The sequence below is a fragment of the Natrix helvetica genome, assembly GCF_964273705.1.
Source record: "Natrix helvetica genome assembly, chromosome: 12".
Taxonomy (NCBI): Eukaryota; Metazoa; Chordata; class Lepidosauria; order Squamata; family Natricidae; genus Natrix; species Natrix helvetica.
Genome location: NC_138556.1, coordinates 21,405,047 through 21,419,003, shown reverse-complemented (window position 1 = coordinate 21,419,003; position 13,957 = coordinate 21,405,047). Strand labels below are relative to the sequence as shown.

Below are 13,957 nucleotides of genomic sequence, written 5' to 3'. Positions count from 1 at the left end.
TAATGTTAATTTACGAAGCGAGTGTCCTAGCCGCTACGCCACAGACTACTCTGCTGAATGGGGCCCTCAATACTGCCACTTAAACCGACTCGGGAAACCCAGTAATAATGACGTGCAACCTTTTTACAGGGTGCTGTTCCTTCTTTCCACACCGGAGGGCGCTGTTGTCTATAAATTCACATGCTCTAACTAAACGCTCCGATTCTCCGAGCCGATAAACCTCTTCCGATGCTTTCTATTATTTATTAATCCAATTTATACGCCGCTCCCTCTCCACCGAGGGAGTCGGGGCGGCGTACAATTCATTACACAACGAATAAATAACGAGGAGGAGATGTCCAAAACATTATACAATACATAATAAATAAATAATCAATTAGTTAAAAACAATATAATGCAATTAAAAACAATTAAAATACCCAAACTCAAACTTACTTTAAAATTAAAAATTTCTACCTTTTTTTCTTTCTTCTTCTCTTAGCAGAAAGCCTCTGTGTGTGTTGTATCTATTCCTCTTTTTAAAACAATAACCTTGGGGGGGGGGGCTTTGGACGCCAAAGTTTTTTCAGCCCCGCATTTAAAAAACGGTTTTCTGAGTGAAATTTCTTGCTTAAAATTTCGTTCTTAAAAATGGCACTCTTTGCTTTTTAAAAAATAAGGCTATTTGCACCCAGAGCAGAGGAGCAAAACTCATAACCCTGTGGTCAGAACAATGCGTTTTTTGGAAGCCAAAAGTTTTTGGCGCCAAAAAAATATTCCCTACGTAGTACCGAACCCGCAACCTTCGGAATGCAAAATGAGTGTCTTCCCCGCTAGACCGCCGGGCCGCTACGTAAAGTTTCCCTCCATAAGGTCTCTTAAAGCACCCTGTAATGTGGAAAGAAAAATTTTTTAAGGGCTGCTGTTCCTTCTTTAGCCACGGGATGGAGCTGCTGTCTGTGAAATCGCCTGCCATAGACAAAATGCTCTGCAATGCGCCGAAACAATACAGGCTTTCTACCTTTTTTTTTTCGTTCTTCTTCTCTTAGCAGAAACCCTCCGTGTGTGTTGCGTGTTGTATCTATTCCTCTTTTTAAAACAAAAACCTTTGGGGGGGCTTTGGACGCCAAAGTTTTTTTCGCCCCGCATTTAAAATCCGGTTTTCTGAGTGAAATTTCTTGCTTAAAATTTCCTTCTTAAAAATGGCACTCTTTGCTTTTTTAAAAATAAGGCTATTTGCACCCAGAGGAGAGGAGCAAAACTCATAACCCTGTGGCCAAAACAATGCGTCTTTTGGAAGCCAAAAGTTTTTGGCGCCAAAAAAATATTCCCTACGGTAATTCGGAATGCAAAGTGAGTGTCTTCCCCTCTAGACCGCACGGCTGCTACGTAATGGTTCCCTCCATAAGGTCTCTTAAAGCACCCTGTAATGTGGAAAGAAAAACTTTTAAAAGGTTGCTGTTCCTTCTTTCCCCACGGGATGGCGCTGTTGTCTGCGAACTCGCGTGCAAACTGCGCTGGAATTCTCCTAAGGAATAAACCTCTTCCGTTGCGTTGTGGCTTTTGAATTTTGTTTTTTTTATATATATATAAATTTTATTTATTTTTCTTTAAAAAAAGACAAAACTACACATCTGTGAAATCGCCTGCCATACACAAATTGCTCTGGAATGAGCCGAAACGATACGCCTTTCTACCTTTTTTTCTTTATTTTCTAGCAAAAAACCCTGCGTTCTGTGTGGTGTCTTGTATTTCTTCCTCTTTTTATAAAATCGACCTTTGGGGGCCTTGGACGGCAAACTTTTTTAACGCCCGAATTGAAAAACCCGTGAGGATTTTCGGTGTGAAATTTCGTGCTTAAAGTTTCGTTCTTAAAAATCGTATTCTTTGCTATTTTAAAAATTAAACTTTTCCCACACGGAGGAGAGGAGGAAAACTCCTCCCTCTGACATCGGAAAAATGGATGTTTTGGAGCCGAAAGGTTTTCGGAGTCCAAAAAAATATATCCCAAGTAGCATTGAACCCTCCACCTTCTGAATACAAAGCCGGTGTCTTCCCCGCTACGCCACCCTTTCGCTCTTTAACGTGAGGCCGATAATGTGACTTAAAGCGACAAGGACTCTGTAATGTTGAAAGGTAAATTTTTTAAACGCTGCTGTTCCTTCTTTCCCCACGGGATGGCGCTGTTGTCTGCGAACTCGCGTGCAAACTGCGCTGGAATTCTCCTAAGAAATAAACCTCTTCCGTTGCGTTGTGGCTTTTGAATTTTGTTTTATATATATATATATAATTTATTTTTCTTTAAAAAAAGACAAAACTACACATACGGAACAAGAGCGGGAAGTAAAAAAAGAAAAAAAACGATTTCATCAAGCGTGTCGTTTGGTTACAAGTTTTTGTACGGTGGTTTTTACTATTAAGGATAAGGTCCCTAATTATCCATTAAACGTAGTTAAATATTTCATTGAGGGTTGTGTGTTCAAATTACCATTGGTATTCTTTCTTTTGTGACAACCCTTCTTTCTTTACATCCATAATTATATACTAGGTAACGGTAAGTCTTTATAAAATTATATCACCTTTCTCTAAAACAGGCATGTCCAAAGTCCGGTCCGCGGGCCATTTGCAGCCCGGGGAGCGGTTTAATACGGCCCTTTAACAGCCCTCCCTGCTCTATGTAAATGCGGCCCGCCCACGGCAAGCAGAAGACCTTTCAAATTTCTCTCCCACCACCTTTTTCGTGCGCGCGCACACACAGGAAAAGCAGACAAGCAGGAGAGAGAAGAAAGAAGGCAGGAAGGCAGAAGGAAGGGACGGATGGAACTGAAAGGGAGGCAGGAAGGAAGGAGGGGAGGAGGGAGTAAGGATAGACAAGTAAGCAGACACGCTGGAGGAAAAGAGGAAAGAAGGCAAGCAGGCAGGAAGGAGGCAAAAGGAAGGAGGGAAGGATGGAAATGGAAGGGAGGCAGGGAAGGAGGGACGGATAAAGGAAGGATAGGAGGATAGGGAAAGAGGAAAGGAGGCAGGCAGGCAGAAGGGAGGGATGTGCAAGGAAGGAAGGAAGCATAGATAAGCAGGAGGGAAAGAAGGCAGGCAGGCAGGAGGAAAGAGGAAGGAGGGAACTGGAAGGGAGGCAGTTCCCTCCAGGAAGGAACGGAAGGAGGAAGGGAGGGTGGAAGGAAGGATAGACAAGTAAGAGGGAAAGAGGAAAGAAAGCAGGAGGGCAGAAGGAAGGTGGAAGGAAGGAAAGAAAAGCAGACACGCTGGAGGGAAAGAGGAAAGAAGGCAAGCAGGCAGGAAGGAGGCAGAAGGAAGAGGGAAGGATGGAACTGGAAGGGAGGCAGGGAAGGAGGGAGGGAGAAAGGAAGGATAGGAGGATAGGGAAAGAGGAAAGAAGGCAGGCAGGCAGAAGGGAGGTGCAAGGAAGGAAGGAAGCGTAGATAAGCAGGAGGGAAAGAAGGCAGGCAGGCAGGCAAGAGGAAGGAGGGAACTGGAAGGGAGGCAGGAAGGAAGGGAAGGGAGGGTGGAAGGAAGGATAGACAAGTAAGAGGGAAAGAGGAAAGAAAGCATCTGAATGTACTAAACACGAGTCTTCAGGGAAAACATGCATACGTTGTGAAAACTCAGCTGTCGGTTGATCTTAATGTTATGAAATGAAAAGTATGCCGTTTGCAATTAACTTGGCATAAAACAATTCATTTGCATTTAATTGTAATTGTTCAAAGAATGTTCGGAAAAATGTTCGGCCCTCCGGCATGTTCGCTTCATCCAATCTGGCCCTCTTTGAAAAAAGTTTGGACGCCCCTGCTCTAAAAGATAAGAATAAGGATTGAGTCAAAGAAAAAAACACTCGTTGCTTCGTATAAGACGTTTCTACTTTCCGTTAGCCGTAGAATTTCCAATCGTCCTCGACTCCAAATGTAATTTTCCATTATTATTTGTCAATCCGTGTAGTCGTTAAATATTTCACTCTATATTTATATCCGTTATTCCTTACGTCGTCGTTATTCCATTTTATATTATAAGATAGTTACCGACTACGATCGTACCTAACGATTTAAATCGACTCGCTCTTATATGTTAAATGCCTTATTATTCTTATATCGTATAAGTCTGTTTCTTAGTTAAAGCTTAACGCGTATAAAAAGAGGAGAAAGGATTTTTTTTTTTCAACGTTAAGTATAGCTTTCTATTATTATTACGTATAAGATAAGATCTCCGCTTGCGGGGCAGTGCGGCGCGCTGCTTCTCCCCACCGGCGTCCAGGAAAGACATCAAGCTAGACGGTGGACGTTTTAAAATGTTTTGTTTTTAAACGGACGTTTGTACGTTTTGTTACAAAACTGCAGTTACAACTTGATTTAAAATCACTTTTTGGTCAGCGAACGTTGTGAAATCTGTATTTACGTTGCTTTCTTTTAGTGATTCCCGATTTTTCTTTATTTATAACATTACACGCTCAAATAAGACGTGGCTTAAGATAAATATATTAGTAAATAAATATTCTGAGAACATCTTTCCATAAATGAAATGTGCTGCTATACATACAGAATAGAAACAAGTTGTTTTCTACCGTTAAAAACAATACAACTGGTAATGGAGAAGAGCCCTTTAACCATCTTACAAACCTTTACGGTACATTTTATACAAAACAGTTTAAGTGCTACAGAAATCTCATTTTCTTAAAAAAAAAACATTTATTTGAAAATAGTGCCTCGCAAGCCCATCATAGTGGCAATAATTACTTTGATAAAAAGGCCTTTTAGAATAAAAACATATACTGTACTGACCGTTATAAAAATTTGTCACGATGGGATGCCCGATAGGCAACAGGAAACTACTTTTTCTATAAAAGAAAATGAACACGCAAAGAAGTTTAGGGATCAGACAGAGCTCAAGTTGCTTTTCGTCAGCCGAAGGGCATTGTGTCGAAGAAGCTCCGACTTCTGCCGACAGCTCGCTTCGCTTTCAGGGATGCTTATCAACCGGACGGTTAGGACAAGGTTAGGGCTGGTCACCCGGTCATCCAGAAGGGCAGGGAAGTTCTCTGTACTCCCTTGAGTGTCGCCTCTGTATCTGTGCAAAGATTTTGGAAGTTGGGGGTGGTGGTGGTGGAGTCAGCGCGTGCTGCGGCTCCGTGTCCGTCACGACCTGCAGTGTGCGATGTACTTAGCTTTTCCACCCCTGGTAGTCCAACCGTGGATAAACCAAATAAAAGTTTCAGGAGGAAACATAACCTTTCATTCAACTCCACGTGCTAGTTTTGTGTCTGCTCAGGAAATAGTTCAGGCAGAGGAAGGGTTCCGTGTCCCCGGGTGTTTTCTTTTTCTGTGGGGAAATGGGTCCGAGTGGCTCTTTCAGAACCTTTCTTTGCCAACCCCATCGTAAAAACTAACTTTTGCCATTTCGGTGTTCTTCCACGTTCCGCAACATGCTTTGGTGGTGCCCCTTGGAGATCTTCTCGCCAATCGCCTCCAGTTGTCGGTACCCACGCTCGGGAAGAGAGGCTCCGCTCAGCTGGAGGGGAGAAAAAGAAGGGAATGGTTGTTTTTTTTGTTTTTTTTAAAAAAGGTTTAAAATACTTCAAGAGGTTGAAAGATCTGGGAGATCTTTGCCTGAAATGGTACAGAGTAGTTGGACTAGAAGACTTCTAAGGTCCCTTCCAACTCTTATCCCAACTCTTATTCTGACTGCGTGCCTTCTCTGTGACATTGCAAGAAACACCAGAGGTTGAGACTCCAAACCTACTCACCTTTAACACGGCCGACGTGTTGACGTGGACCGGTCTGACTTCGGACAGGATCGTTTTCCAAATCTCATTATCCGAGTCGCGGTTCACAATTTCCTGTGTGTTTGAAAGAGACGCTTCCTGATGCTGCAATTTGGCTAATACTCTGCCTTCGTTGCTCCTACCACGTCATGGAGTTTCAGCATCTGATATTGTCAGGGTTCCAAGTAGCATCCAAAAGTAAATCAGAGTCCGAGCAGAGCCGTGTTGGCACATCTGGGAAAATCTGAAAGCTTCCCGGTTTTCCCCTCCGAGTTGAAACTCCAACATCTTGCCCCCACACCCAGCAGCCCATCTTCCACTACCGTGCTGGCGGTTCCACCCATCCCGGTCAGGTGCAGAGCCGCAGAGACAAAGGATGACCTTGGCTTTCTACAAATAATTTTGTTATGGCTACGTACCGTCTCACTCCGTACAATCCCCCCTCCCGTTTTCCCACGATACAAAATGCATAGTATAATAGTAAGAAAGTGTGGCAGGCCAAAGAGCCAAAAGAAAAGATGGCTGCAGGCCTGACAGATATATAACTAGATTAGGAAAGGGGTTAAGAGCCAGGATGGTGTTGTGATTGCGCAGTGGTTAGCGTACGGTATTGTGGGCTAACTCTGCCGGCTGCCAGCAGTTCAAGGTGGACTCGGCCTTCCGTCCTTCTGAGGTGGGTAAAATGAGGACGCAGATTGTTGGGGGCAAGAGGCTGACTCTATAAACCGCTTAGAGAGGGTTGTGAAAGCAGTATGGTGTTGCTGTGTTTATTGTTTATTTTTTTACTTCCGCTTTAAATCCAATGTCTTAAAATTCTACAGCCTGCCACTTACAACTCTCCAGAGATTCTGAGCGGGCATGGAAATGTTGTAATCGATGTAACAGGATACCTCTTGGGAATGCGGGCTGAGGGGTGCAGCCATGTCATGCCTGCAGAGTGGAGAAAGCAACAGAAGAGAATACTTGGACCTCAGGGTCGGACTGTGGAGTTCATGGTGCTCCCTGTGCTGGTTGGTTTTCTTGGCAGATGTTTCATTACCCAACTAGGTAACATCACCATTGTTAGAAGGGAGTGGGATGGAGGAAGGAAGGAAGAAAGGAAGGAAGGAAGGAAGGAAGGAAGGAAGGAAGGAAGGAAGGAAGGAAGGAAGGAAGGAACAGAATGAGTTCCTCGGTGCTCTCTGAGCTTAGTTTTTTTCTTGCATTTCATTAGGTAACATCATTAGTGCTAGGACCTATTGCAGTCAGAAAACAGGATTAAAACTCATTAATTGCACAAGACGTGGGCAGACCTAACCGCCCTGGCTAAGAGGTATAACGCTAGAGAATTCCTGGAAGCCTTGTGCTCAGACAAGTCTCACCTGATTCCAGGGAAATTAGGCAGAGTCTCTTTCAAGGCTCTTGCCCAGCCCGTTATAGAGTTGAGGGCTAAGCTACTCTTATCTGACTCTTCCCTTGGCAGCATCTCTGGATGCAGCCTCCAAGGACATTCCCACATACCATTAACAGCCGTTTCGAGATGACACGCAGCTAGAAGCCAAAGAAGAAACAGCTTACGTGTTGAGGTAACGGCTTGTGATTCCATGGACCAGCTGCACAATGTTGCCGTGTCGCACGGGTTGTGGCGGGTTGCTAGTGACCAAATGTTGCCTATTTGGGAGCGGCAGAAAAAACAACGACTGGAATCAACAATATCAAAGCATAAGGTTCCCCTCGCACATATGTGCCGGTCGTTCCCGACTCTAGGGAGCGGTGCTAATCTCCGTTTCAAAGCCAAACAGCCAACGCTGTACGAAGACGTCTCCGTGGTCATGTGGCTGGCGTGACTCAATGCCGAAGGTGCACGGAGCGCTGTCCCCTTCCCACCAAAGGTGGTCCCTGTTTTTCTACTTGCGTTTCTTTATGTGCTTTCGAACTGCTAGGTTGGCAGGAGCTGGGACGAGGAACGGGAGCTCGCTCTGTTACGTGATGATAGGGATTCGAACCGCCGAACTGCCAATCTTTCTGATTGACAAGCTCGGGGCCACTGAGCCACTGTGTCCAAATATACAGTATATCAAATTTGATATATCAAAGTACATCAACCCACTAAGTGAGGCTGTAATGTGATTATTTATTCCTTTTTATAATCCGAGTTACTTCTCCCTTTTATTGGTATTATTATTATTTTCTCTGTTGCCTTGCAAATATACTGAGTACGTCTTTCATCTTCGTTAAATGACCCAATAATCCCTTGTGGGGTGGAGTCTGGGCAATTGAGTGGAGTTAGCGGTGTGTTTTACTGGCCGGATGCCCTTCCTGTCGCCAATGAGGCGTTTTGTTCAGCAGATACATTTTTGGTATGCCCAGAGAGAGAAATATCTGCCTCCGACTAGGATCGAACTCACAGCCTCCTGACTGTCACGCTTGGGCAAATAAAGTAGAGGTAATGCTCGACTTGAGCTGAAAATTTATATTGCTAAGCGAGAAATTTGTGAAGTGAGTTTTGTCCCATTTTACGACCTTTCGTGCCACCGTGGTTTTAAGTGAATCGCTGCAGCTGTTCGTTTAGCAACAGGGATGGTAAATTAATCTCACTTCCACGCTGACTTTGCTTGGGTAATCACACGACCTCGGGAGACTGAGACCATCGTAAGTGCGAGTCACCTGCCAAGCATCTGAATTTTGATCGTATAACCACGGGGACGCTGCGGCGGTCGTAAGTTTGAAAAACTGTCTTGACTTTTTTCAGTATCGTGTAACTTCGAACAATCACTAAATGAACTGTCGTAAGTTGAGGACTAATTAAAGAGGCTCACCTTCCAGGATCCTTGATGATCCACCAGTTATTCACATCCTTAAAAGGATAGCAGGTCACCTGTTGCTGATGGGAACTGCCCCGCCCGTTTTCATACCTGGGGAAGATACAGAGGAAATGAGACTTAATCGCAGAAAAGAAGGAACGCGAGATAATCCGAAGGGCTCTTTTAGGTCACAGGGACAATAATATTTGTTTTCTGCATTTAATAGGAAGAGAAGACAGAGATATCAGCCCTTTGATGTCAGCAAGATCACAAAAAAAAAAAAAAAGAGAGAGAAACGTCATGCTCTCTGAGCTTGGTGAAGTTTGGTCTTCTTCCTGGGAGCCTGGCCCTTTGCCAAACTGGCCATCGTCAGTCACATAGATATAAACAACATGTGTATATCATTCAAAAGAGACAATAAGCCAAAAAAGAGAGCAAACCAACAAAAAAGCCACCAAGAAATTAACACAAAGATTAATATTAGATTGACGATCAAGATGTGGTGGCTCAGTGGCCAAGACGCTGAGCCTGTCGATCAGAAATATTGGTGGTTTGAATCCCTAGGGCCGCGTAATGGAGTGAGCTCCTGTGACTTGTCCCAGCTTCTGCCAACCTGGAAGTTCGAAAGCACGTAAAGAATGCAAGTAGAAAAATAGGAACCACCTTTGGTGGGAGGGGTAACAACAGTTCCGTGCGCCATTGGCGTTGAGTCATGCCGGCCACGTGAGGGAGCGATGCTTATCTCCGTTCCAAAGCCAAAGAGCCAGCGCTGTCCGAAGACGTCTCTGTGGTCATGTGACCGGCATGACTCAACACCAAAGGCGCATGGAACCTTCCCACCAAAGGTGATTCCTATATTTCTACTTGCATTTCTTCACGTGCTTTCAAACTGCTAGGTTGGCAGAAGCTGGGAGCAGGGACAAGTCACGGGAGCTCACTCTGTTACGTGGCGCTAGGGATTTGAAACGCCAAACTGCCAACATTTATGATCAACGAGTTCAGCATCTTTGCCGCTGAGCCACCGGGTCCCTAGCATTATAGTTTCCTTTATTTCCCCCCCTCTAGTTTGAAAACAGTTTAGCTGGAGGGTGAATCATAAACCGCTTTACCTGCTCCTATCCTGTTCCGCAGAAAATTTCCATCAAATCCCCCTAAATAACCTGAAAAAGAAAGAGAAAAATAAATTTTCCATGGTCAAAAGTTAAATTAAAGATCTGACTGCATCCGTATTTTTTTTCAGCGATACATCGATTCCCGCCCCCTCCCCCTTCTCCATCTAGATACTACACACATCTTGTAAACTTTGACAAACGCAGTATTCGGTTCAAATATTTTATTATTTGAATTGACATATAGCCCCGATGTTCCACTGCCGTGGATTTTGGGTGGCGCGCAACAAAAATAAAAATACGTAGAAAATAGATAATACGTAAAACCGCACAAACTCTTCATAATAAAAATGTTTGAACCGAGGGTCCTAAAATATTAGAATACGTTAAACTCCTGCCCGGGAACAAAGCTTGATGCATAAATTATGAAATTCAGGTATTATGACTATCAAAAAAGGGGAAGAGGAAGATATCCCCGAAGGAAAGAACGGGAGCTCCATTATATAAAACCCTTAATCGGGGCAGGAATGTCATGGCTCAGGTTTTGACTGCCGTATTTTTCGGAGTATAAGACGCACCTTTCTCCCTCAAAAAAGAGGCTGAAAATCTGACAGGGGACAGTACGCAAGATATGAAGGAGGGACGGGCCGTGGGTCTGCCAGAAGACAGCGGGGAGGAAGCAATATTGAAAAGACTCAGGTCACAAAAATAAGTATATTTGAAACATCATTGCAATTGTTGATATAATGTAATTGTTGGAAGTGACATATGAGATGATTGAATATATGGTTGATACAATGTAAAACAAAATGCTGCCAATGTTTATCTCTTACTTTTTGGTTTTTTCTTCTGTAAAAGTTGTGAGATTTGGGGGGATTTCTACCTTTCGCACGATGTAACTGTCAAAAAATTTTGTATACCTATTTACCCCTTCCCATAAATGTTTGTAAGAACTAATAAAATTCTTAAAAAAAAAAAAAAAGAGGCTGAAAATACGGGTGTGTCTTATACACACCGAATACAGCATTTTTGGCCTCCTGAAACCCAGCCCCCTTCGCCAAAATGACCGGGCGTAGGTTGTAGGTGGCCTAATATTACTCCAATTCCCGACAGTAGAGAGTAGGGAGAAGTGCCTTTATTTGTTATTGCAGGATGAATTCTTTGAAAATTTGCATACCTCCGAGAGCGAAAAGCATGCGGCCGAATGGCGGTCCGCTATCATCTGTGAAAAATATCCGCTTCGTGTACAAGGAGAGGAACTGGCCGTAGTAAACTTCATCAAAACTGGAATAATGCAATAAAATAAAAATTTTAAAAAGAGATATATATTTCTCCTCAAACCCTTCAAATAATTGGATGTGTCACCCCAACAGAGAAAACTCACCGGATTTCAATTCCAAAACAAGAAGCGTTGTAGTTACAGAGAGTTATTGACGTACGGCCACAATTGAGTATGTTGCCAAGTGAGAAATTTGCTAAGTGAGCTTTGCCCCCTTTTACGACTCTTCTTGCCACGGCCGTTAAGTGAATCGCTGCAGTTTTTAAATTGGGAACTCGGTTGTTAACTGAATCTGGTTTTCCCAATGGACTTTGCTTGTCGTAATGTCATAAAAGGGGAATATGTGATCACGGGAGCCACTGCGACCGTCATAAATTTGAGTCAGCGGACAATCCTCTGGATTTTGATCACGACCGGGTCGGAGTGCTGCAACGTTCATTTACTGTGAAAAATGGTGGTAATTGAATTACTGCTGTTGTTAAAGTAGTAACTTGGTTTATTAAGTGATTTTCAATTAACCTCTGAGATTCACTTACCATCTGTGCCAAGCGAGGTCACAAAAGGAGGCAAAACTGACTTTTAGCAACTGGCACTTAAAGTTTTGGGCTGAATTAGGGCTGTAAGTAGCAAACTATCTTTCGTAACAGAAGAACGATGTAGCACGAAGCCAAATTTAGCGGTTTACTTCTATTCGTCCGTTCAGCCACGATTCCGTCTGAGCTCCATTGTCCACCGTGACAACTCGATTAATGTGAATCTCAATTTATTTTCAAGGGCTTTTTCACATGCCAAAAGGTGGACTGAATAATAAATAGTTTTATGTGTTTAGATTAAAAGCTTTTAAAAACGCAACGGTGACGTTTTCCGCAGACGGTCTTTATAAACAGACAGAAAGAAAAGTTTTGTTTTAATTCCCGGAAAAGCCATTGTTGATACCGACATTTTTAGTCTACTAAATCTATGGCATCCCCATATATTGGAATATGGTTTTTTTTTCCCCCAGACTTTTTTTTTCTTACATAAAATTATAGGCATACATTCACATAGTTATTCTTCTTTTTTACATTCATCGTTCTTATGCATTTGACGTTCTGTTTACAGGATTAAAACATACTGTTTGGCTTGCTTTGTTTACCATCCCTCGCCTGTTTTGAAACCACCTTATTTTTCCCTTTCTTTTCTCCCTACCTGCCTTCTCTACTTCCTTCCTTCCTCCTCTCCTTTCCATTCCTTCTTCTCTTACCACTCCCCTGCTTCTCCCTTCCTACCCTTTCTCCTTCTCTCTCTCTTCCTTCCATCTTCCTCTCACCTCTATCTTCCTTCCTTTCCTCCTCTCCTCTCCTCCTCTCTTCCTTTCTTTTTCGGTTGTTGTAGGTATCTCTTCCAGCTCTTAATTTTTATTTTCTTGGGGTGGCATTTCTGCAAAGCCAAAAATAACTTGGTATCGTTCCTGGTTCCCTTTCCTTCTCAAATCTATCCTGATTATGTCCCCCCCCCTCTTTGTATCTTACTTTTGAATGTATACTTATATGCTATTATTTTCTTTTCTACTTCCCCCCCCTCTTCTGCCCCTTTTCTACTTAATGCCGTATCGTCTAGGTTCCAGGAATATGTTTACTTACACTACACCTCTGGGATAGGACAGAGCCCACAGCCGGCTGACCAATCCAACCACAGTCAAAACCACCAGGTTGACATTTATTTCCACCGAAAAGACAATTGGCTGCTTTAAGAATCCGAGCATTTTACAGAATAACCTGGGAGCATCTAAAAAAAAAGGAAAATCGGTCCCATTCGGAAAAAATAAAAATCAGGCACACTCTCAAAACTGTTGGAAAAGTTATGTTATTCATACCAGTCAGCCATCCACAGACACAGAGAGATAAAGATATTTCGCCATCGTTGAAAAGAAACAATAAAAACTTAAGGAAAGAAAAACACCACAACACCCCCCCTCTAGCTGCCCATAATTAGATAAGCAGGGATTAACTCCAGACTATCAAGCAAACAATAGTATCTTAATTGAGGAATTACCAAGAAAACCACACCTGCAAGGCGAGCTACTGTATATAAACAAGAGAGCAAATCCACGCGCTCACTAACATTGGTGATGTACCTTAGTAGGGTAATGAAAAGCCTGCAATGAAACAACCGAGTGCAGAGGGCAGCAAGGAGCCCGGTTTAACCCTGAGCTACAGGGATAGGTGGCCCAAAATGCCAAATGCAATCTAAATATTTGGCTGATTGAGCAACAAGCCATAAGAATAATAACAGGGGAGAGTGACTGTATTTGGGAGATAGCAGAAGAGAAAAAACTGGAGAAGATAACAAATTAGCACTCACTAACATTGGTGATGTACCTTAGTAGGGTAATGAAAAGCCTGCAATGAAACAACCGAGTGCAGAGGGCAGCAAGGAGCCCGGTTTAACACTGAGCTACAGGGATAGGTGGCCCAAAATGCCAAATGCAATCTAAATATTTGGCTGATTGAGCAACAAGCCATAAGAATAATAACAGGGGAGAGTGACGGTATTTGGGAGATAGCAGAAGAGAAAAAACTGGAGAAGATAACAAATTAGAAAGCTATGCAATGCCTTTAGCCCCATACAACCACAACATCTGCCTTTCCTGGGTCCTTGATACATGGATTCAGATACAGAGTAACTAGGTTGGAAGGGACCTTGGAGGTCTTCTAGTCCAACCTCCAGCTCAAGCAGAAGACCCGATACCCTTCTGAACACATAGCTCTCACATCACTTCTTAAAAGCTTTCGGTGATGGAGCGGTTATTATTGAAAGTGTGTTTATGAATATTCCATTGGCTGCAAAACTGATGCAAATCCTACTATTCAGATACATTGTGTATCCTTCTCTTACTCCTCCTTTTCTCCTTCCTCCATTCCCACTCCTTTTCAGCACTTGTGACATTACCTGGTTCGGTCATGAAACGTCTGCAAGAAAACAAACAAGCTCAAAGAGCACCAAGGACCCCACAGTCCTCCTCCCCTCCTCCTCCTCCTCTCCCCCCAAACCCTAC

At 43.3% G+C, this 13,957-nt stretch overlaps 1 protein-coding gene across 2 annotated transcripts; it reads right to left on the bottom strand.

The window, feature by feature from the left end:
- Window positions 1-5,093: 5,093 nt before the first annotated feature.
- LOC309397962 (protein O-mannosyl-transferase 1-like) lies at window positions 5,094-9,039 on the bottom strand. 2 transcript variants are annotated; one of them, XM_081964412.1, is made up of 5 exons: window positions 8,548-9,039; window positions 7,250-7,399; window positions 6,583-6,679; window positions 5,732-5,824; window positions 5,094-5,496 (listed from the first exon to the last, which is right to left on the bottom strand). In XM_081964412.1, exons 3-5 carry the CDS (start codon window positions 6,670-6,672, stop codon window positions 5,371-5,373), a joined length of 309 nt encoding a protein of 102 aa, XP_081820538.1. In that variant the 5' UTR covers window positions 6,673-6,679; window positions 7,250-7,399; window positions 8,548-9,039; the 3' UTR covers window positions 5,094-5,370. The 2 variants fall into 2 exon arrangements, with proteins under 2 accessions (XP_081820538.1, XP_081820539.1); XM_081964413.1 differs by having other exon boundaries at window positions 7,307-7,399.
- Window positions 9,040-13,957: the final 4,918 nt, after the last annotated feature.